Here is a 22,907-nt window from a genome sequence, read left to right as displayed (position 1 = left end):
AGAGGGAGATCTGTGTGTTCATACGGGAGAGGGAAGTGCGTGTTCATACGGGATAGGGAGATATGCGTGTTCGTACGGGTGAGGGAGATCTGCGTGTTTGTACAGGAGAGGAAAGTGCGTGTTTTTTACGGGAGAGGGAAGTGCGTGTTTATACGGGAGAGGGAGATCTGTGTGTTCATACGGGAGAGGGAGATCTGCGTGTTCATATGGGAGAGGGAGATCTGCCTCTTTATACGGGAGAGGGGGATCTGCATGTTCATATGGGAGAGGGAGATCTGCGTGTTTATATGGGAGAGGGAAGTGCGTGTTCATACGGGATAGGGACATATGCGTGTTCGTACGGGTGAGGGAGATCTGCGTGTTCGTACAGGAGAGGAAAGTGCGTGTATTTTACGGGAGAGGGAAGTGCGTGTTTATACAGGAGAGGGAAGTGCGTTTTTATACGGGAGAGGGAAATGCGGGTTTATATGGGAGAGGGAGATCTGCGTGTTTGTACAGGAGAGGAAAGTGCGTGTTTTTTACGGGAGAGGGAAGTGCGTGTTCATACGGCTGAGGGAAGTGCGTGTTCATACGGGAGAGGGAGGTCTGCATGTTCATACGGGAGAGGGAGGTCTGCGTGTTTATACAGGAGAGGGAAGTGCGTTTTTATACGGGAGAGGGAAGTGCGGGTTTATATGGGAGAGGGAGATCTGCGTGTTTATATGGGAGAGGGAGGTCTGCGTGTTCATATGGGAGAGGGAGATCTGCGTGTTCATACGGGAGAGGGAAGTGCGTGTTTATATGGGAGAGGGAAGTGCGTGTTCATACGGGAGAGGGAGATCTGCGTGTTTATACAGGAGAGGGATGTGCGTGTTTAAAAGGGAGAAGGAGATCTGCGTGTTTATATGGGAGAGGGAAGTGCATGTTTATATGGGAGAGGGAGCTCTGCGTGTTTATACGGGAGAGGGAGATCTGCTTTTTTGTACAAGAGAGGGAGAACTGCGTGTTTATACGGGAGAGGCAGATCTGCGTGTATATACGGGAGAGGGAAGTGCGGGTTTATATGGGAGAGGGAGATCTCCATGTTCATACAGGAGAGGGAGATCTGCGTGTTCATATGGGAGAGGGAGATCTGCGTGTTCATACGGGAGAGGGAAGTGCGTGTTTATATGGGAGAGGGAAGTGCGTGTTCATACGGGAGAGGGAGATCTGCGTGTTCATATGGGAGAGGGAAGTGCGTGTTCATACGGGAGAGGGAGATCTGCGTGTTGATACGGGAGAGGGAAGTGCGTGTTCATAAGGGAGAGGGAGATCTGTGTGTTCATATGGGAGAGGGAAGTGCGTGTTCATACGGGATAGGGAGATATGCGTTTTCATACGGGAGAGGGAAGTTCATGTTCATAAGGGAGAGGGAGATCTGTGTGTTCATACGGGAGAGGGAAGTGCGTGTTCATACAGGAGAGGGAAGTGCATGTTCGTACGGGAGAGGGAAGTGCGTGTTCATACGGGAGAGGGAAGTGCATGTTCATATGGGAGAGGGAGATCTGTGTGTTCATACGGGAGAGGGAAGTGCGTGTTCATACGGGAGAGGGAAGTGCGTGTTCATACAGGAGAGGGAAGTGCATGTTCGTACAGGAGAGGAAAGTGCGTGTATTTTACGGGAGAGGGAAGTGCGTGTTTATACAGGAGAGGGAAGTGCGTTTTTATACGGGAGAGGGAAGTGCGGGTTTATATGGGAGAGGGAGATCTGCGTGTTTGTACAGGAGAGGAAAGTGCGTGTTTTTTACGGGAGAGGGAAGTGCGTGTTCATACGGCTGAGGGAAGTGCGTGTTCATACGGGAGAGGGAGGTCTGCATGTTCATACGGGAGAGGGAGGTCTGCGTGTTTATACAGGAGAGGGAAGTGCGTTTTTATACGGGAGAGGGAAGTGCGGGTTTATATGGGAGAGGGAGATCTGCGTGTTTATATGGGAGAGGGAGGTCTGCGTGTTCATATGGGAGAGGGAGATCTGCGTGTTCATACGGGAGAGGGAAGTGCGTGTTTATATGGGAGAGGGAAGTGCGTGTTCATACGGGAGAGGGAGATCTGCGTGTTTATACAGGAGAGGGATGTGCGTGTTTAAAAGGGAGAAGGAGATCTGCGTGTTTATATGGGAGAGGGAAGTGCATGTTTATATGGGAGAGGGAGCTCTGCGTGTTTATACGGGAGAGGGAGATCTGCTTTTTTGTACAAGAGAGGGAGAACTGCGTGTTTATACGGGAGAGGCAGATCTGCGTGTATATACGGGAGAGGGAAGTGCGGGTTTATATGGGAGAGGGAGATCTCCATGTTCATACAGGAGAGGGAGATCTGCGTGTTCATATGGGAGAGGGAGATCTGCGTGTTCATACGGGAGAGGGAAGTGCGTGTTTATATGGGAGAGGGAAGTGCGTGTTCATACGGGAGAGGGAGATCTGCGTGTTCATATGGGAGAGGGAAGTGCGTGTTCATACGGGAGAGGGAGATCTGCGTGTTGATACGGGAGAGGGAAGTGCGTGTTCATAAGGGAGAGGGAGATCTGTGTGTTCATATGGGAGAGGGAAGTGCGTGTTCATACGGGATAGGGAGATATGCGTGTTCGTACGGGTGAGGGAGATCTGCGTGTTTGTACAGGAGAGGAAAGTGCGTGTTTTTTACGGGAGAGGGAAGTGCGTGTTCATACGGGATAGGGAGATATGCGTGTTCGTACGGGTGAGGGAGATCTGCGTGTTTGTACAGGAGAGGAAAGTGCGTGTTTTTTACGGGAGAGGAAAGTGCGTGTTTATACGGGAGAGGGAAGTGCATGTTTATACGGGAGAGGGAAATGCGTGTTCATACGGGAGAGGGAAGTGCATGTTTATAGGGGAGAGGGAGATCTGCGAGTTTATACGGGAGAGGGAAGTGCGTGTTTATACGGGAGGGGAAGATCTGCGTGTTTATATGGGAGATCTGCATGTTTATACGGGAGAGGGAGATCTTTGTGTTTATACGGGAGAGGGAAGTGCGTGTTTATACGGGAGAGGGAGATCTGCGTTTTCATATGGGAGAGGGAAGTTCATGTTCATAAGGGAGAGGGAGATCTGTGTGTTCATACGGGAGAGGGAAGTGCGTGTTCATACAGGAGAGGGAAGTGCATGTTCGTACGGGAGAGGGAAGTGCGTGTTCATACGGGATAGGGAGATATGCGTGTTCGTACGGGTGAGGGAGATCTGCGTGTTTGTACAGGAGAGGAAAGTGCGTGTTTTTTACGGGAGAGGGAAGTGCGTGTTTATACAGGAGAGGGAGATCTGTGTGTTTATACTGGAGAGGGAGATCTGCGTGTTCATATGGGAGAGGGAGATCTGCCTCTTTATACGGGAGAGGGGGATCTGCATGTTCATATGGGAGAGGGAGATCTGCGTGTTTATATGGGAGAGGGAGATCTGCCTCTTTATACGGGAGAGGGGGATCTGCATGTTCATATGGGAGAGGGAGATCTGCGTGTTTATATGGGAGAGGGAAGTGCATGTTCATACGGGAGAGGGAAGTACGTGTTCATACAGGATAGGGAGATCTGCATGTTCATACGGGAGAGGGAGATCTGCTTGTTTATACGGGAGAGGGAGATCTGCGTGTTCATACGGGAGAGGGAGATCTGCATGTTCATTCGGGAGAGGGAGATCTCCATGTTTATACGGGAGAGGGAGATCTGCGTGTTCATACGGGAGAGGGAGATCTGCATGTTCATTCGGGAGAGGGAGATCTGTGTGTTCATACGGGGGAGGGAAATCTGCGTGTTCCTACGGGAGAGGGAGATCTCCATGTTTATACGGGAGAGGGAGATCTGCGTGTTTATACGGGAGAGGGAGATCTGCGTGTTTATACGGGAGAGGGAGATCTGCGTGTTCATACGGGAGAGGGAGATCTGCGTGTTTATATGGGAGAGGGAGATCTGCGTGTTTATACAGGAGAGGGAAGTGCATGTTCATACGGGAGAGGGAGATCATGTTTATACGGGAGAGGGAGATCTGCGTGTTCATATGGGAGAGGGAGATCTGCGTGTTCCTACGGGAGAGGGAGGTCTCTATATGGGTTGCAGGAAAGGGGTTGGGGGAGGTTCTATATAATTCCTGCCTGCCCGTTTTTCTGGGAATCAGATGGGGACAGGGTCCTTTCATTCCAGGTAATCCCGCAGCACCAGGATCAAGAATGGGACCCCAAACGGCCGGAGCAATACGCCGGGATCTTCCGCTTTCGTTTCTGCCGGCTGGGCTGCTGGGTTGAGGTGGTGATCGATGACCGGCTGCCCACCCTGGGTGGCAGCCTCCTCTTCTGCCGCTCCGAGGAGCCCCGCGAGTTCTGGTGTGCCCTCCTCGAGAAAGCCTACGCCAAGTGAGTGGGTCCGGCCCCTCATGGTGACAATGGGAAAGTCATAATTGAGGGGGAGGATAATGGAGGGGGGAGTAGGGTGAGAGACCAGCGGAGGGGAGGGATTATGGATAGGTTGACAACTGAATGGGAGAGAGGGAAAGAGCTGACAGGTGAGGGGCTGAAGAGGGAGGGAGGGTTGGGGGTGTGGTGGGTGAACTTGTGGCACAAAGTACAAAGGGGATTGATTTAGTAGCCATTTCAGAAATGTGGTTGCAGGGTGGAGAGGATTGGGAATTAAATATCCAAGGATTTCAGGTTATATGGAAGGATAGGCAGGAAGGTAAGGGGGGTGGGGGGTAACATTCTTAATTAAAGATAAGGTCAGGGCGACAGTGAGAGATGATATAAAATCTAAGGAGCAGAATGTTGAATCCATCTGGGTAGAGATTAGGAATAGTAAAGAGAGAAAAACACTGGTGGGAGATGTCTATCGGCCACCAAATAATAACATTACAGTTGCACAGACAATAAACAGAAATATCTGAGGCTTGTAAGGATGGAACAGCAGTTATCGTGGGGGACTAACGCACATAGATTGGGTGAATCAAGTTGGTCGAGGCAGTCTTGAGGTGGACTTCATAGAACGCATCTGTGATGGCTTTCTTGAACAGCAGGTTACTGAACCCTCAAGAGAATGCATTATCTTAGATCTGGTCCTGTGCAAGGAGGCAGGTAAAATTAGTGACTGGTCTTGTAGTCAGGGATCCTCTTGGAAAGTGTGATCACAGTATGATTGAGTTTCTCATACAAATGGAGGGTGCGATAGTTCGATCTAAAACCAGTGTATTATGCCTAAACAATGGAGACTACGATGGGATGAGGGAGGATTTGGCTAGTGTAGACTGGGAACACAGATATATAGTGGGAGTGTTGAGGGACAGTGGAAGACTTTCAAAGAGATTATTCACGGTGCTCAACAAAAGTATATTCCAGTTAAAAGCAAGGACAGCAAGAGTGGGGAGAGCCAGACTTGGGTAACTAAGGAACTGAAAGAAGGCATCAAACTAAGAGATTGTGTATACAAAATCACCAAGAGTAGTGGGAAACTGGAAGATTGAGAAAACTTTGAAAAGCAACAAAGAACCACTAAATGAGCAATAAAGAAAGCGAAGATAGATTTAGAAAATAAACTAGCACAAAATATAAAAACAGGTAGTAAAAGTTTTTATAATTATATAAAACAGAAAAGGGTGACTAAAGAGAACTTAGGTCCCTTGGAGGACGAGAGGGGGGGGTCGATATTGGGTAATGAGGAAATGGCTGACGCTTTGAACGGCTATTTTGGGTCAGTTTTCAACATTCCAAGGAGAGATGAGATGGATGTGATGGGAGGAGAGGACCTTGATACAATAGCTATCACTAAAGAGGTAGTACTGAGTAAACTTGTGGGCCTAAAGATAGACGAGTCCCCTGGTCCTGATGGAATGGTCCCAGGATACTGAAAAAAAGGGCAGAAGTTATAGTAGAGGCTTTGGTGATAATTTACCAAAATTCTCTGGACTCTGGGCAGGCCCCAGCAGATTGGAAGACAGTGACTATCACACCACTGTTCAAAAAAGGCTGCAGGCAAAAGGCAGGTGACTATAGGCCAGTTAGTTTAACATCTGTAGTTGGGAGAATGCTTGAAGCTATCATTAAAGAAGAAAGAGCGAGGCATCTGGGAAGAAGTGGATCCATCAGGGAGACACAGCATGGGTTCAGCAAAGGCAGGTCCTGTTTGACAAACTTACTGGAGTTCTTTGAGGATATAACAAGTGCAGTGGATAGAGCAGAACAGATGGATGTTTTTAACTTGGATTTCCAGAAGGAGTTCGATAAGGTGCCGCATAAAAGACTTATCCATAAGATAAGGATGCATAGAGTTGGGGGTGATGTATCAACGTGGATAGAGGATTGGTTAACTAATAGAAAGCAGAGAGTTGGGACACATGGGTGTTACTCTGGTTGGCAATCAGTGGTGAGCGGTGTGCTGCAAGAGTCAGTACTGGGCCCACAACTGTTCACGATGTACACTAACGATCTGGAAGAGGGGACTGAGTGTAGAACATCTAAGTTTGCTGATGATACCAAATTAAGTGGAGATTGTGCAGAAGATGCGGAGAGTCTGCAGAGAGATATGAATAGGTTACGTGAGTGGGCAAGGGTCAAGGGAGTACAATGTTGATATATGCGAGATAAACCTCTTTGGAAGGAAAAATTGAAAGAGCAGATTATTATTTAAATGGTATAATATTGCAGCGTGCTGCTGTGCAGAGGGACTTGGGAGTGCTTGTGCATGAATCACAAAAGGTTGGTTTGCAGGTGCAGCAGGTTATCAAGAAGGCAAATGGGATGTTGGCCTTCATTGCTAGAGGGACTGAATTTAAGAGCAGGGAGGTCATGCTGCAAATATACAGGGTACTGGTGAGGCTGCACCTGGAGTACTGTGTGCAGTTCTGGTCTCCATACTTGAGGAAGGATATACTGGCTTTGGAGACAGAGCAGAGGAGGTTCACCAGGTTGATTCCAGAGATGAGAGGGTTAGACAATGAGCAGAGATTGAATCGCCTGGGACTGTACTCACTGGAATTCAGAAAGATGAGAGATCTTCTGAAAACATAAAATTATGAAAGAGATAGATAAGACAGAGGCAGGAAAGTTGTTTCCACTGGTAGGTGAGACAAGAAATAGGTGACATATCCTCAAGATTTGGAGGAATAGATTTAGGATGGAGAAGAGGAGGAACTGCTTTTCCCAGAGAGTGGTGGATCTGTGGAATTCTCTGCCCAATGAAGCAGTGGAGGCCACCTCAGTAAATATATTTAAGTCAAGGTTGGATAGATGTTTGCATAGTAGGGGAATTAATGGTTATGGGTAAAAGGCAGATAAGTGGAGATGAGACCATGGCCAGATCAGCCATGATCTTATTGAACGATAAAGCCGGCTCAATGGGCCAGATTGTCTACTCCTGCCTGATGCTTTTTTTTTGACAGGAGAGTGGTGAAGCGAAGGGGGGGGGCGGTGACAGAGGGGGAGAGTGGAGGAGTGTGAGGGGGAGAAAGTGGAGGGGAGGATGATGGGAGGAGTTAACGACAGAGGGCAAGGAAGATAGAGGGTCTCCATCCCAGCACACCATGGTCGGACAGACAGACACACAGACACACAGATCCAATCGAACTGGGGTCTCTGGAAATGTGGGGCAGAGGGAGAGCGTGGGAGTGGGAAGAGGCCAGATTGGGACAGGACCCGATGGGCCAAGTGGCCTGCAGCCCCACACAGGCTGGATCCTGTGCTCGGTCCTGCACTGACTGTGGCCTTGTCCCCGAGCCAGGCTGAACGGGTGTTACGAGGCCCTGGATGGTGGGAACACGGGCGAGGCCCTGGTGGACTTCACCGGCGGCATCTCAGAGCCGGTGACTCTGGACCGGGACGGGTATGGCGAAAACGCCGAGAAGCAGAAACAGCTGTACAAGAACCTGCTGAAAGCTCACTCCCGCGGCGCCCTCATCAGCTGCTCCATCCGGGTAGGTACTCCCACCCAACAAACACACTCGCACCAGGGCCGGGGAGGGGCAGCAAGGGGGAGTGCCACACTGTGGGAGGGAGAACTGTGCCGTGGGAGGGGGCAGCATCGATATTTTGTGTTTGTTGGTAAGACTGTATGTGAGGGTGTAGTGTGTGAGTTAGTGTGTACTCTGACAGACTTTTTCTCGTGTCTCTCCACGATCTCCTTGCACACTTATTCCTCTAATTCCAGTTCTATCCCAACAAGATGACCATCTCTCCCCTCAACCACCCCCCCCCCCGTGCAAATTCCTCAGCTCCACCCAGAAAGCCTCACCGGACGATTCCATCTGGGAATCCCACTGGGATGTTCTCCTTGATCATAAATGCAACTGCCCCCCCCCCCCAGCCCTGCCCATCCCACGGCTCTTTCCCCCGCCCCACATGCCCTGGAACATTGAGCTTTCTCCCCGACACTTCCAATGTAGCTCTCCTCACACAAAGCAAACTGATCATCAAATATGTACATCAGCATATCCAACCCCGAGATTCATTTTCTTGCGGGCATTGAAGGAATACTGTGGAGCGAATGAAAGACTGAGAAACAGCCAATGTGCGAAGTACGACAAACTGAGAACACGAGGTGCAGAGACCTGGGAAGTGAGTCTGTAGTTTGCAGAATCAGTGCAGTTATCCCCACCGGTTCAGGAACCTGATGGTTCAGATGTTCCTGCATCTAATGGTGTGGGATGTAAGGCTCTGTAGCTCCTGCTCGATGGTAGGAGGGAGGAGAGAGCACAGCCTGGACAGTAGGGGGTCCTTGAGGACGCACGCGGCTTTCTTGCGGCGGTGCTCCACGTCAATGTGCTCAGTGGTGGGGAGGGCTTTGCCTGTGATGGACCGGGCTGTATCCACCACATTCTGTAGACTTTTCCATTCCTGGGCACTGGTGTGTCCGTACCGGGCTGTGATGCAACCAGTCAGGATACCCTGCACTGTGCCTCCATGGAAGTTTGTCAGAAGTTTTAGGTAACATGCCAAATCTACACATACATCTAAGAAAGTAGAAATGCTATTGTGCCGTCTTTGTTATAGAGTCATAGAAAAGTACAGCTCAGAAACAGACCCTTTGGCCCATCGAGTCCATGTTGAACCATTTAAACTGCTTTGCTCTGTCGACCTACAACAGGACCATAGCCCTCCATACCACCCCCCCCATCCATATACCTATTCAAACTTGAAATGGAGCTTGCATCCACCACTTGCTCTTTGCCTGTCTTGTCTGCCCTGGAGCACGTGTCCGTTCTGATCACCCCCGGAGACGCATGATTTGAAGGTGCTCGTCACTTCTGTATGCTGGAAGAGACCGTGATTCTTACGTACGTGGAGTGTGCAAGACTGCAGCCCCTTTTCAAGTATCTGTGAGGTGGGGGGGGGATGGAATCTTGCAGGTTGCAGGTGAGCCCGACTCTCTTCATAGTGGACATCCAAGACCAGATGTGGCCGGCAGTGAGGGAGAGGAGGATGTTCCTGTGGCTGGCCAAGATAGTTATCCGTGGGTCCTGGAAGGGGGCAGCAGAGGGTTCTGCCTGTGCTGACTGCCTGGTGATGAAGACTAATATCTTGTGCTGGAGGGACTTGGCAAGTCAGGCAGTATCTACGGAAGGGAATAAATAGTCAACGTTTTGGACGAGGTCTTTCATCAGGTCTCGGGCTGAAGCGCCAACTGTTTATTCCCTGCTGATTTCCTCCACCATTTCATGTACGTTGCTCTGGATTTCCAGCATCTGCAGAAGCTCTCATGTTTAAAACAAATACCTTGGCCATTGAAGTGTCTTGAGTGGTAGGGTGAAGATACATCTCTACAAAGGAGGTGTAAGGTGCTCCTTCCCTCCGCTAGCCTGCAGGTCACCCTTGGGCGAGGTGTAGCACCTGTTTAGACCCCGATCAGGGGTACACAAAGTCATGGGAGCAGGTGGTGGATGGTCGTGTGAGCAGGCGGTACAGATCACAAGTCCTGGTTATGCGACCATTGACACCGGGCAGACGATTTCTGAAGAGTATTGGTAATGGCTGGTGGCAATGGCAAACCACTCCTGTAGAAAAATTTGCCAAGAATAATCATGGTGATGGATGAAGAATACGAACAGATGGAAGACCAAGATTGCCCCCTTCGACTGACATGGCACACGATGACTGTCTTGTTCCTTTCTGTGCCTTGTGGCATATCGGGTGGCAACTTTGTCTTTTCTTTTGCATTTTTGTCTTTTTTTTGTGAGGTTGAGATGTTAGCTCGATGTTCAATCCAGCACAGATGGAAAGCGTACAGGGAACCGGCTGGATTCGAACCTGGGACCACTCACCACAAAGTCCGGTGCAGATGCCACCACACCACCAGCCGTCCTAAGTGTCTGTCTAAATGCAACTTAAACATAAAACAGTACGGGGAAGGAGGAGGAAGCTTCAGAGAGGGTACAGAGGAGATTTACCAGGATTCTGCCTGAATTAGAGACCATGTCTCATGCAGAAAGGCCCAGTGAGCTGGGGATTTTCTCTTAGGAGTGAATGGAACTGAGAGATGACTTGACAGAGATGTACAAGATGATGAGAGGCGATGTTGTGAGGGTACGTCTATGTCCATGCCCAGGTAATCGTTGAGAAGGAACACACTGGTACCAGGGAGGTGTTCTGGCCCCAGTGGGCACCACAGGGGATAAATGTCATTCTCCATAGGAATGCCCTTTAGATTGTGACGGTCACTGTTATTTTTTTCTTTGTTAGACCACCAGGCATTACTGCACAGTACAGGCATTTCAGCCTACAATGTTGTCCCGACCTTTCAACCCACTCCAAGGTCAAGTCAACCCTTCCTTCCCACATAATTCTCACACTTTGACGTAGTGGCCTCTGCGAGTCCAAGCAAGGCGCAAATTGTTCATCCTTTACGATTGCCAGACACTGCTGGATATTAGGAACAGCAAGAACTGCAGGACTACCCCACTGGCAGGGTTCCTGACGTCGGTGGAGCTGGACTTGCTGCACACCGTTTTGCACCCTGCTTCAGCCACCCAGCGAAGAGGTGTTGTGTCCAACAGAAGGTACGGGTGATTGTCTCGGATGTTCTTGTTGTGACCCCAGGACTCTGTTGGGCGTCGGTGATGTGGAGTTCAGTCCACTGGCAGCAGGGCAGCTGCGCGGCCTCGCTTGTGGTGCGGACGAGACCCTCATTTGTGCCTCAGGGGTTGCCTGTTGCGGCCGCTGATGAAGGAGACGCCGGGAACTGGCAGTATGCCACTGGATTTCCGTGCTGGGTTGGGGGCTGCCCCCCTCCTGTCAGTGTTGCCCTCCATTGTTCACTCGGTGGAAGCCAAGTGGGATTACGTTTGTCTGGGGCTGCGCAGGCCGTTCCAGGACAACATCCATGCACCATCAGTCTCCGGGCCATGACGCTCAGGGACTGGATTATATTACTATTTTTAATTTTTTTTTCTAAGTTTAAAGTAAATTTGTTATCAAAGTACATATATGTCACCATATATAACCCTGAGGTTTATTTTCTTGTAGATGTACTTAATAAATCCATAATAGAATGATAGCCATAATAGAATCAATGAAATACGACACCAACTTGGGCATTCAACCAGTGTGCAAAAGACAACAAACTGCACAAATACAGAAAGAAAGAAATAATAAATAAATATCGAGAACATGAGATGAAGAGCCCTTGAAAGTGAGTCCATAGGTTGTGAGAACATTTCAATGATGGGGCAAGTGAAGTTACCCCTCTGGTTTAAGAGCCTGATGGTTGAGGGGTAGTAACTGTTCCTGAACCTGGTGAGGCTCCTGTACCTTCCTCCTGATGGCAGCAGTGAGAAGAGACCATGACCAGGAAGCTGCTTTCCTGTGACAGCATCTTTATTAAACGCTTTTCTGTTTAAGCCGTGCCACATGCATTGTAAATATCTGTTCTGTACGGACTGGAGGAGCACCACAATCTTATAAACACAAAGTACACTGCAGATGCTGTGTCAGATCAAGACATACAAACAAGCTGGATGAACTCAGCAGGTCGGGCAGCATCCGTTGAAACGAGCAGTCAATGTTTCGTGTCAAGACCCTTCATCAAGACTAAAGAAGGAGGGGGCAGGGGTCCTGTAAAGAAGGTGGGGGCGTGTGGAAAACCCAATCAGAGGAAAGATCAAGGGGTGGGGGAGGGGAAGCAGGGAGGGGATAGGCAGGAGAGGTGAAGAAGGAATCTAAGGGGAAAGCACTATGGGTATTAGAAGAAGAGGAGGCAGAGTAAAACTGGGATTGGGGAAGGGAGAGGGAGGGAATTACCAGAAGTTGGAGAATTCGATGTTCATACCAAGGGGCTGGAGTCTACCCAGACGGTATATGAGAAGTTGTTCCTCCAACCGAAGTTTGGCCTCTTAACTTTCACCCAGCCCTCAAATTCACTTGGTCCATCTCGGACACTTCTCTCCCCTTTCCTGATCTCTCGGTCTCCATCTCTGGAGACAGACTATCCACTGACATCTTCTATAAACCCACTGACTCTCATAACCACCTTGACTATACCTCTTCCCACCCTGCCACATGTAAAAATGCCATTCACTATTCCCAGTTCCTCCGTCTCCGCCGCATCTGCTCCCAGGATGAGGCTTTCCGTTCCAGGACATCCCAAATGTCCTCTTTCTTTAATGTCCTCATTTCCCTTCTGTTGTCATCAATGATGCCCTCACTCGCATCTCCTTCATTTCCCGCACTTTGGCCCTCACCCCATCCTCCCATCACCACAACAGGGACTGTGCCCCCCTTGTCCTCACCTATCACCCACCAGCCTCCGGATCCAGCATATTATCTTCCGCAACTTCTGCCACCTCCAACAGGACCCCACCACTAAGCACATCTTTCCCTCTCTACCCCTCTCCACTTTTCGCAGGGATCGTTCCCTCCACGACTGCCTGGTCCACACGTCCCTCCCCACAGATCTCCCACCTGGTAATTATCCCTGCAAGCGTAAGTGCTACACCTGTCCCTACACCTCCTCTCTTACCACCATTCAGGGCCCCAAACAGTCCTTTCAGTAGAGGCAACACTTCACCTGTGAGTCTGTTGGGGTAATCTATTACATCCGGTGCTCCTGGTGCGGCCTCCTCTACATCGGCGAGACCCGACGCAGATTGGGGGACTGCTTCATCGAGCACCTCCGCTCCGTCCGCCACGACAGACAGGATCTCCCGGTTGCCACCCACTTCAACTCTGCTTCACATTCCCATTCGGATATGTCCATACATGGACTCCTCTACTGCCATGATGAGGCCAAACTCAGGTTGGAGGAGCAACACCTCATCTACCGTCTGGGTAGTCTCCAGCCCCTTGGTATGAACATCGAATTCTCCAACTTCCGGTAATTTCCTCCCTCTCCCTTCCCTCATCCCATCTTCACTCTGTCTCCTCTTCTAGCTCCCTATCACCTCTCATGACTCTGCCTTCTACTACCCATAGTGCTTTCCCCTTAGATTCCTCCTTTACCTCTCCTGCCTATTCCCTCCCCCACCCCTTGATCTTTCCACTGATTGGTTTTCCACCCTCCCCCCACCTTGCCCTCCTTCTTCAGTCCTGACGAAGGGTCTCGACCCGAAACGTTGACTGCTCGTTTCAACGGATGCTGCTCAACCTGCTGAGCTCATCCAGCTTGTTTGTACCACAATCTTGTTGTCTTGAGCAATGACAATAAAGCTCTATTCTGTTCTATATTTTCCTCCAATCACCTTAAAATTATACCCCCTTGTATTAGCCATTTCTGCCCTGTGTAATATCTCTGACCGCCCACTCGATCTGTGCACCTGTGTCAAGTCTGTTGCAGCATTACAGAATTGTCATTTGCGATAAATGTGTATTTGTAAGTAAGAAAGGGGTGTGTTGACTCCCTTCCTGTGTCCCTTCCTGCACAGCCCGAGTCCGGGAACGAGCTGGAGGCACTCACGGGCTGTGGTCTGGTGAAGGGCCACGCCTACGGAGTGACGGAAGTGCGGAGCCTCCGGCCCGGCCTTGGAATCTGGTCACTTTTCAGCGCCGAGAAGCTGAAACTGGTGCGGTTGCGGAACCCGTGGGGCAGCACTGAGTGGGATGGACCCTGGAGCGATGGGTGAGTCTCCCGGTGACTGCCAGTACACATAACTCACACACAGACACCTTTTGCTGGAGGAACTCAGCAGGCCAGACAGCATATACGGAGGGGAATAAATAGGCGAGGTTTCGGGCCGAGATCCTTCATCAGCCCTCACCCTGAAACATCGACTGTTCATTCATCCTCCACAGATGCTGACTGACTTGCTGAGTTACTCCAGCACATTGTGTGTGTGTATGGCAAAACCACTCAGAAACCAGCATGGGGAATTGACGCACTCTCCTAATACTGAAGTTCGAAAGTACGTTCAATCCTTTACTGAGAAACCAGCAAAGACAAACTATCATGTGATGATAAAGCAGATGGTTCAATGGTTCCATTTAATATCAGAGAATGTACACAGTTTGTCACCTGAAATTCTTCCTCTTCACAGACACCCACAAAACAGAAAACCCCAAAGAATGAATACTAGAACCCCGAAGCCCCTTTTCCTCAGCAGCAAAGCACCTACCCTCCCTGTTCCACCTCCCTCAGCAAAGGCACAGGCCCCCCTACCAATAGCAAAGCCCCCAGAGAGACCGTGATCTATCGATTTCTCCCCTCCTCCTCTCTAAAACAAGGGAGAGAGCTATCAGTCCAGCCACAGCAAGAGTGATTTTGGTGTTACCCTCAGCAGCAATGCTTTTATTTTGAGGTCCCTGACTCGAGAATTGGCAGCAAACTCTCTCACCGCTGACAGAGAGAGAGAGATCTCTCGAGTGCGGAGGCCTCCGACAGCCACACCCGCCGTCTCAATGTTCTGAGGACCTGCACTGCCTCAGTCAGCGAAACCGGCAGGAAATCGGGTCGTCTGCAAAGCCGCACGAGGCCGCACCCTGAACATGCGCGTCTTCCGGGCCGCTCCCGGAGATATTGAAAATGGCCACTCGGTGGACTCCAAGAGTGGGAACCCACTGCCCTGAAGAACCACGGTTTGAGTGCAAGCCGTAGATCATGGACTCCGACAGAACCCCAGCTACTTTAAAAAGGAAAGAGGAGACACTAGAGAGCAGAATTTTAAACTGTTTCATAGATGGACTGGATGAAGTTGCCCTCTGAAAACTAGTGACATAACAAAATAAGCAGCCCAAGCATATTCCAACGGATTTAAACCAAACATTCGTAAACAACAAATACCTGGATCCATGACTTCCTCACTGGAAGACCACTATCTGTGCAGATCAGAAATCACATCTCCATCTCACTGAAAATGAACACTGGCGCACCTCAGGGTGTGTGCTTAGCACACTGCTCTTCCCTCTACACCCACGACTGTGTGGCTAGGCACAGCTCCAATGCCATCGTGATTTGTTAATGATACAACTATTGTTGGCAGAATTTCACATGGTGACGGGAGGGTGCACGGGAGCGAGATATGCAAGCTAGTTGAGTGGAGTCATAGCAACAACCAATGTTAGCAACACCAAAGAATTGATTGTGGACTTCAGAAAGGGTAAGACGAGGGAACACACACCAGTCCTCATTGAGGGATCAGGGTGAGCAACTTCAAGTCCCTGGGTGTCAACCTCTCTAAGGATCATCCTGGGCCTGACATAGTGATTGAATTACAAAGAAGGTACGATAGCGGCTGTGTTTCATTGGGAGTCTGAGGAGAGTTGGTTTGTCAGCAAAGTATCTCTCAGATTTCTACAGATGTACCATGAGAACATTCCAACTGGCTGCACTGTCTGGTGTGGGGGGTGGGGGACGGCTACTGCACAGGAGCGAAAGAAACTACAGGAAGTTGTATGCTGCTGATAGCCTACAGGGGAGAGGTTAACACCCTGACACAACGGTGCCAAGATGACAACCTCTCTCTCAATGTCCAAAAAACAAAAGAGCTGATCGTGGATTACGGAGGAATGGAGACAGGCTCGGCCCGATCAACATCAATGGGTCTGCAGTTGAGAGGGTGAGTAGTTTCATGTTCCTCGGTACACACATCACCGATGATCTCACCTGGACTGTACACAAAAAATGCACAACAGTATCTGTTCCACCTCAGGCGACTGAAGAAGTTTGACATGAGCCCCCAAATCCTCACGACCTTCTACAGGGTCACCATTGAGAGCATCCTGACTGGCTATATCACCGCCTGGTATGGGAACTGCACCAACCTTGATCGCTGGGCGCTGCAGAGAGTGGTGTGGACTGCCCAGCGCATCTGTGGGTGTGAACATCTCTTCATTGAGGACATTTCTAGCAGCAGGTGCAGAAAGAAGGCCTGGAAGATCACCAGGGACTGCAGTCACCCCAACCATAAACTGTTTCAGCAGCTTCCATCTAGGAAGCGGTACCACAGCATTAAAGCCAGGACCAACCGGCTACAGGACAGCTTCTCTCTAAAAGCCGTCAGGCTTTTAAATTCACATGTCTGTACATTGTGATGGAATCATAGCACAAAGATTTTTACTCCCTCACGTTGTGGGATGGATGTAAGTTTTAAATAAATTCAAACTCAATCAGCTCCATCATGGGTCCCAGCCTCCCCAGCATCCAGAACATCTTCAAGGAGCAACGCCTCAAAAAGGCAGCATCTTTCATTAAAGACCCCCACCACCCAGGACGTGCCCTCTTCTCATTGCTGCCATCAGGAGGGAGGTACAGAAGCCTGAAGGCACACACTCAGTGACTCAGGAACAGCTTCTTCCCCTCGGCCATCTGATTTCTGGATGGACATTGAACCCACGAACACTACATCGCTACTTTTTTTCTCTTTTGCCTTACTTATTTAACTTTTTAAAATATATCCACTTCTTAATATAATTTACAGATATTATAATTATGTATTGTAATGTACTGCTGCTACATAACAATGAAATTCACAACATATGCCAGTGATAGTAAACCTGATTCTGATCCTGACGTTGGGAATGGTGAGGGTGGAGCACTACAGGAGGGGTGTGGGACAGGTGGCAGAGAAGGAGTGCCAGGGGAGGGTGCAGACACACCCAGCCCTGAGACACCAGGCAAGGTCATTTGATTCCAGACAATTGGATTATTGATCATTATAGAATGACCCGTGGTGCTTCCCTCTCCCTCCCCCTTTTCCCAACCATGATTCCCCTCTCCCTACCCCCTTACCACTCTCAAACCACAACAGAGACCCAGATCGGAATCAGGTCTATCATCACTCACGTACTTGAAATTTGTTTTTGTGGCAGCAGTACAGTGCAATACATAAAATTACCATACTGTGCAAAAGTCTTAGGTAGCCTGGCTAAATATATATGTCTAAGTCAGTGTTCGATGCACAGTGCTGTACATGCCAGTTATCTAGGTGTGGCTAAAATAGAGGCGTTGGCTCAAAGTTTTGTCCGGTGGCCTGGCGTAGATCGGCAGATCGAGCAGCTTGCCGTGACCTATGTGGGATGCCAACACGTCCAGAAGTAATGTATTCAGAGCTGTCAGAACCACTTCCTGCAGTCCCAGGGTCAATTCCTGCAGTCCCAGGGTCAATTCCTGCAGTCCCAGGGTCACTTCCTGCAGTCCCAGGGTCAATTCCTGCAGTCCCAGGGTCAATTCCTGCAGTCCCAGGGTGAATTCCTGCAGTCCCAGGGTCACTTCCTGCAGTCCCAGGGTGAATTCCTGCAGTCCCAGGGTCAATTCCTGCAGTCCCAGGGTCAATTCCTGCAGTCCCAGGGTCATTTCCTGCAGTCCCAGGGTCACTTCCTGCAGTCCCAGGGTGAATTCCTGCAGTCCCAGGGTCACTTCCTGCAGTCCCAGGGTCACTTCCTGCAGTCCCAGGGTCAATTCCTGCAGTCCCAGGGTCACTTCCTGCAGTCCCAGGGTCAATTCCTGCAGTCCCAGGGTCACTTCCTGCAGTCCCAGGGTCAATTCCTGCAGTCCCAGGGTCAATTCCTGCAGTCCCAGGGTCACTTCCTGCAGTCCCAGGGTCAATTCCTGCAGTCCCAGGGTGAATTCCTGCAGTCCCAGGGTCAATTCCTGCAGTCCCAGGGTCATTTCCTGCAGTCCCAGGGTGAATTTCTGCAGTCCCAGGGTCACTTCCTGCAGTCCCAGGGTCACTTCCTGCAGTCCCAGGGTCACTTCCTGCAGTCTCAGGGTGAATTCCTGCAGTCCCAGGGTGAATTCCTGCAGTCCCAGGGTCACTTCCTGCAGTCCCAGGGTCACTTCCTGCAGTCCCAGGGTGAATTTCTGCAGTCCCAGGGTCACTTCCTGCAGTCCCAGGGTCAATTCCTGCAGTCCCAGGGTCACTTCCTGCAGTCCCAGGGTCACTTCCTGCAGTCCCAGGGTCAATTCCTGCAGTCCCAGGGTGAATTCCTGCAGTCCCAGGGTCACTTCCTGCAGTCCCAGGGTGAATTCCTGCAGTCCCAGGGTCACTTCCTGCAGTCCCAGGGTGAATTCCTGCAGTCCCAGGGTGAATTCCTGCAGTCCCAGGGTGAATTCCTGCAGTCCCAGGGTCAATTCCTGCAGTCCCAGGGTCAATTCCTGCAGTCCCAGGGTCACTTCCTGCAGTCCCAGGGTCACTTTCTGCAGTCCCAGGGTCACTTCCTGCAGTCCCAGGGTCACTTCCTGCAGTCCCAGGGTGAATTCCTGCAGTCCCAGGGTCACTTCCTGCAGTCCCAGGGTCACTTTCTGCAGTCCCAGGGTGAATTCCTGCAGTCCCAGGGTGAATTCCTGCAGTCCCAGGGTCACTTCCTGCAGTCCCAGGGTCACTTCCTGCAGTCCCAGGGTCACTTCCTGCAGTCCCAGGGTGAATTCCTGCAGTCCCAGGGTCAATTCCTGCAGTCCCAGGGTCAATTCCTGCAGTCCCAGGGTGAATTTCTGCAGTCCCAGGGTCACTTCCTGCAGTCCCAGGGTCACTTCCTGCAGTCCCAGGGTGAATTCCTGCAGTCCCAGGGTCATTTCCTGCAGTCCCAGGGTCAATTCCTGCAGTCCCAGGGTCAATTCCTGCAGTCCCAGGGTCAATTCCTGCAGTCCCAGGGTGAATTCCTGCAGTCCCAGGGTCACTTCCTGCAGTCCCAGGGTCAATTCCTGCAGTCCCAGGGTCAATTCCTGCAGTCCCAGGGTCACTTCCTGCAGTCCCAGGGTCAATTCCTGCAGTCCCAGGGTCAATTCCTGCAGTCCCAGGGTCACTTCCTGCAGTCCCAGGGTCATTTCCTGCAGTCCCAGGGTCACTTCCTGCAGTCCCAGGGTCAATTCCTGCAGTCCCAGGGTCAATTCCTGCAGTCCCAGGGTGAATTCCTGCAGTCCCAGGGTCATTTCCTGCAGTCCCAGGGTCACTTCCTGCAGTCCCAGGGTCACTTCCTGCAGTCCCAGGGTGAATTTCTGCAGTCCCAGGGTCACTTCCTGCAGTCCCAGGGTGAATTTCTGCAGTCCCAGGGTCACTTCCTGCAGTCCCAGGGTGAATTCCTGCAGTCCCAGGGTCACTTCCTGCAGTCCCAGGGTGAATTCCTGCAGTCCCAAGGTGAATTCCTGCAGTCCCAGGGTGAATTCCTGCAGTCCCAGGGTGAATTCCTGCAGTCCCAAGGTCAATTCCTGCAGTCCCAGGGTCACTTCCTGCAGTCCCAGGGTGAATTCCTGCAGTCCCAGGTGAATTCCTGCAGTCCCAAGGTCAATTCCTGCAGTCCCAGGGTGAATTCCTGCAGTCCCAGGGTCACTTCCTGCAGTCCCAGGGTGAATTCCTGCAGTCCCAGGGTCAATTCCTGCAGTCCCAGGGTGAATTTCTGCAGTCCCAGGGTCACTTCCTGCAGTCCCAGGGTCAATTCCTGCAGTCCCAGGGTGAATTCCTGCAGTCCCAGGGTCAATTCCTGCAGTCCCAGGGTGAATTCCTGCAGTCCCAGGGTCACTTCCTGCAGTCCCAGGGTGAATTCCTGCAGTCCCAGGGTCAATTCCTGCAGTCCCAGGGTGAATTTCTGCAGTCCCAGGGTCACTTCCTGCAGTCCCAGGGTCAATTCCTGCAGTCCCAGGGTGAATTCCTGCAGTCCCAGGGTCAATTCCTGCAGTCCCAGGGTGAATTCCTGCAGTCCCAGGGTCACTTCCTGCAGTCTCAGGGTGAATTCCTGCAGTCCCAGGGTGAATTCCTGCAGTCCCAGGGTCAATTCCTGCAGTCTCAGGGTGAATTCCTGCAGTCCCAGGGTCAATTCCTGCAAACACTATGGAAGTGGCCCCAGAGCCTGAGGTTGTTGCTCAAGTCTCACCTGCCCAGCAGAGTGACCTCCTGGTAAGAAAGTTCGATTTCCTCCAAGAGTAAGAAATCCTTAGGCAAGAAAGGGACAATTTAAAATATCGAGTCAGAGTTTGTAGCTAAGCACGTTGTGTGCTTTAATATTTCAGTAATATTGTAATCCATTATAGGTTATATGTGAAAGTATGTGAATGACATACGTCATGACGTCACTACATCATGTGTGCTTCACAGCAGAAGAGCTAAGTGTACACGTTTTCCCGGGCCCCCGTGTTTTCCTTTCAATTAGATTTTGGAATTACAAGCTGCTGGCCCTGGGGTCAGGGGAATATGGTCCAAGACTGCATGAGGTGAAGGAGGTTGTGGGGGTAGTGGGTCGGACAGTGAGACGAGGGGTCATAATAGAGGTTCTGGGGTTGGAGGGTTGATGGGGAGAAGGAGATCCTGCAGATGCTGGAAATCAAGTGCAACACACACAAAATGCTGGAAGAGCTCAGCAGGTCAGGTGGCATCTATGGAGAGGAATAAACAGTCTCGGTTTTGGGCCAAGACCCTTCAACAAGGCATTAACATATGAGGTATTGGTTACCGCTGCCTTCTCCTGTTTTGTTCCCAGGTCAGAAGAATGGGAAAGAGTCGGCAAGAGGGAGCGGGAGAAGATGGGAGTGACTGTCAAGGATGACGGGGAATTCTGGTAACTTTCTTCCCCCGACAAGCTCTGTAACCTTCCCCACCCCCCATCACTCTAATTCTGACCTTCAAGTTGACCCGAATTTAATCACATTGCCAGTAGTGGCCCTGAAATCCCCCTAGTAAACCTCCCACCTCGACACCCCTCCCTGCTGAACACCCAACCCGGAGTTTGTTTTCTGAACAGTTCTATCTCCATTGCAGGTGAGATGTTAACACTACAGTGCCTCCTTGCCACCCTTCTCATCACACAACGCTCCCTCCTCCGTGCCTTGCCTCTCCCATGGTGCAGGGCTCCTGCCTCACCCTTCCTGTCATGGCATATCGCTACGTCCCACGCTGTGGCACTCTCTCCTCACCTCCTTTACTGCCGGAGTTCCCTCCTTGGAGTGGCATGTCCTTCTCGCGCTCCTCCCTCTAGCCGTCACCACGTTCTTCCTTCAGGATAACTGCACTCGAGACTCTGTGTTTGACTTCGCCCCCAGGATGAGCTTCGAGGACTTCACGCGGAACTTCACCGACCTGGTAGTGTGCCGACGCATTAACACCTCCGTCCTCAGCTTCCACAAGACCTGGGTGGAGGCCCGGACCTTCGGCCAGTGGTCAGTGAGCGCCGACGCTCTCCGGAACCGCAGTGGGGGATGCCTGAATAACCGGCACACCTTTCTACAGAACCCACAGGTCCGGGCCCGCTTGGCTCCTCGCACACCTCCTAGCGCCTTCCAGGAGAACATGAGGGTCCGGTGGGGGGGGGGATAATCAGGCAGGGCATCAGATCACCAGGCACGGAGGAGGAGGGCTCTGATGAGAGTCGGGAAGATGGAGGGAATTCCAGAGCTCGGGACACGCGCAGCTGACAGAGTGACGAACAGTGACCAGGATGACAGAGAGGTTGCAACTAGAGGAGGGGAGATGAATTGGAGGGGGTACAGAGACAGGGAGGGGTGTAGGGGATGGAGGGGGTTACAGAGTGGGAGGGGTGTAGGGGATGGAGGGGGTGACAGAGACAGGGAGGGGTGTAGGGGATGGAGGAGGTTACAGAGACAGGGAGGGGTGTAGGGGATGGAGGAGGTTACAGAGTCAGGGAGGGGTGTAGGGGATTGAGTGGGTTACAGAGATGGAGGGGTGTAGGGGATGGAGGGGGTTACTGAGACAGGGAGGGGTGTAGGGGATGGAGGGGGATACAGAGACAGGGAGGGGTGTAGGGACCGGAAGGGGTTACAGAGACAGGGAGGGGTGTAGGGGATGGAGGAGGTTACAGAGACAGGGAGGGGTGTAGGGGATGGAGGGGGTTACAGAGACAGGGAGGGGTGTAGGGGATGGAGAGGGTTACAGAGACAGGGAGGGGTGTAGGGGATGGAGGGGGTTACAGAGACAGGGAGGGCTGTAGGGGATGGAGGGGGTTACAGAGACAGGGAGGGGTGTAGGGGATGGAGGGGGTTACAGAGACAGGGAGGGGTGTAGGGGATGGAGAGGGTTACAGAGACAGGGAGGGGTGTAGGGGCTGGAGGGGTTACAGAGACAGGGAGGGGTGGAGGAGCTGGTGGGGTTACAGAGACAGGGAGGGGTGTAGGGGATGGAGGGGGTTACAGAGACAGGGAGGGGTGTAGGGGATGGAGGGGGTTACAGAGACAGGGAGGGGTGTCGGAGATGGAGGGGGTTACAGAGACAGGGAGGGGTGTAGGGGATGGAGGGGGTTACAGAGACAGGGAGGGGTGTCGGAGATGGAGGGGGTTACAGGGACAGGGAGAGGTGTAGGGGATGGAGGAGGTTACAGAGACAGGGAGGGGTGCAGGGGATGGAGGAGGTTACAGAGACAGGGAGGGGTGTAGGGGATGGAGGAGGTTACAGAGACAGGGAGAGGTGTAGGGGATGGAGTGGGTGACAGAGACAGGGAGGGGTGCAGGGGATGGAGGGGGTTACAGAGACAGGGAGGGGTGCAGGGGATGGAGGAGGTTACAGAGACAGGGAGGGGTGTAGGGGATGGAGGAGGTTACAGAGACAGGG

General features: G+C 51.5%; 1 protein-coding gene across 2 annotated transcripts in view; it reads left to right on the top strand.

The window, feature by feature from the left end:
* The window catches only part of LOC132397003 (calpain-5-like), a 68,151-nt gene that overhangs the window by 32,624 nt on the left and 12,620 nt on the right, over window positions 1-22,907 (top strand). For both annotated transcript variants that reach the window (XM_059975199.1, XM_059975200.1), the window contains 5 exons: window positions 4,160-4,368; window positions 7,718-7,910; window positions 13,848-14,041; window positions 20,827-20,904; window positions 21,386-21,581. In XM_059975199.1, coding sequence (XP_059831182.1) covers window positions 4,160-4,368; window positions 7,718-7,910; window positions 13,848-14,041; window positions 20,827-20,904; window positions 21,386-21,581 — 870 coding nt within the window. The remainder of the gene's footprint in view (window positions 1-4,159; window positions 4,369-7,717; window positions 7,911-13,847; window positions 14,042-20,826; window positions 20,905-21,385; window positions 21,582-22,907) is intronic.

This window comes from Hypanus sabinus, chromosome 7 (assembly GCF_030144855.1).
Source record: "Hypanus sabinus isolate sHypSab1 chromosome 7, sHypSab1.hap1, whole genome shotgun sequence".
In the NCBI taxonomy this organism is placed as follows: domain Eukaryota; kingdom Metazoa; phylum Chordata; class Chondrichthyes; order Myliobatiformes; family Dasyatidae; genus Hypanus; species Hypanus sabinus.
Note: the sequence above shows the minus strand (reverse complement) of the source record. Positions and strands in the feature narration are given on the sequence as shown.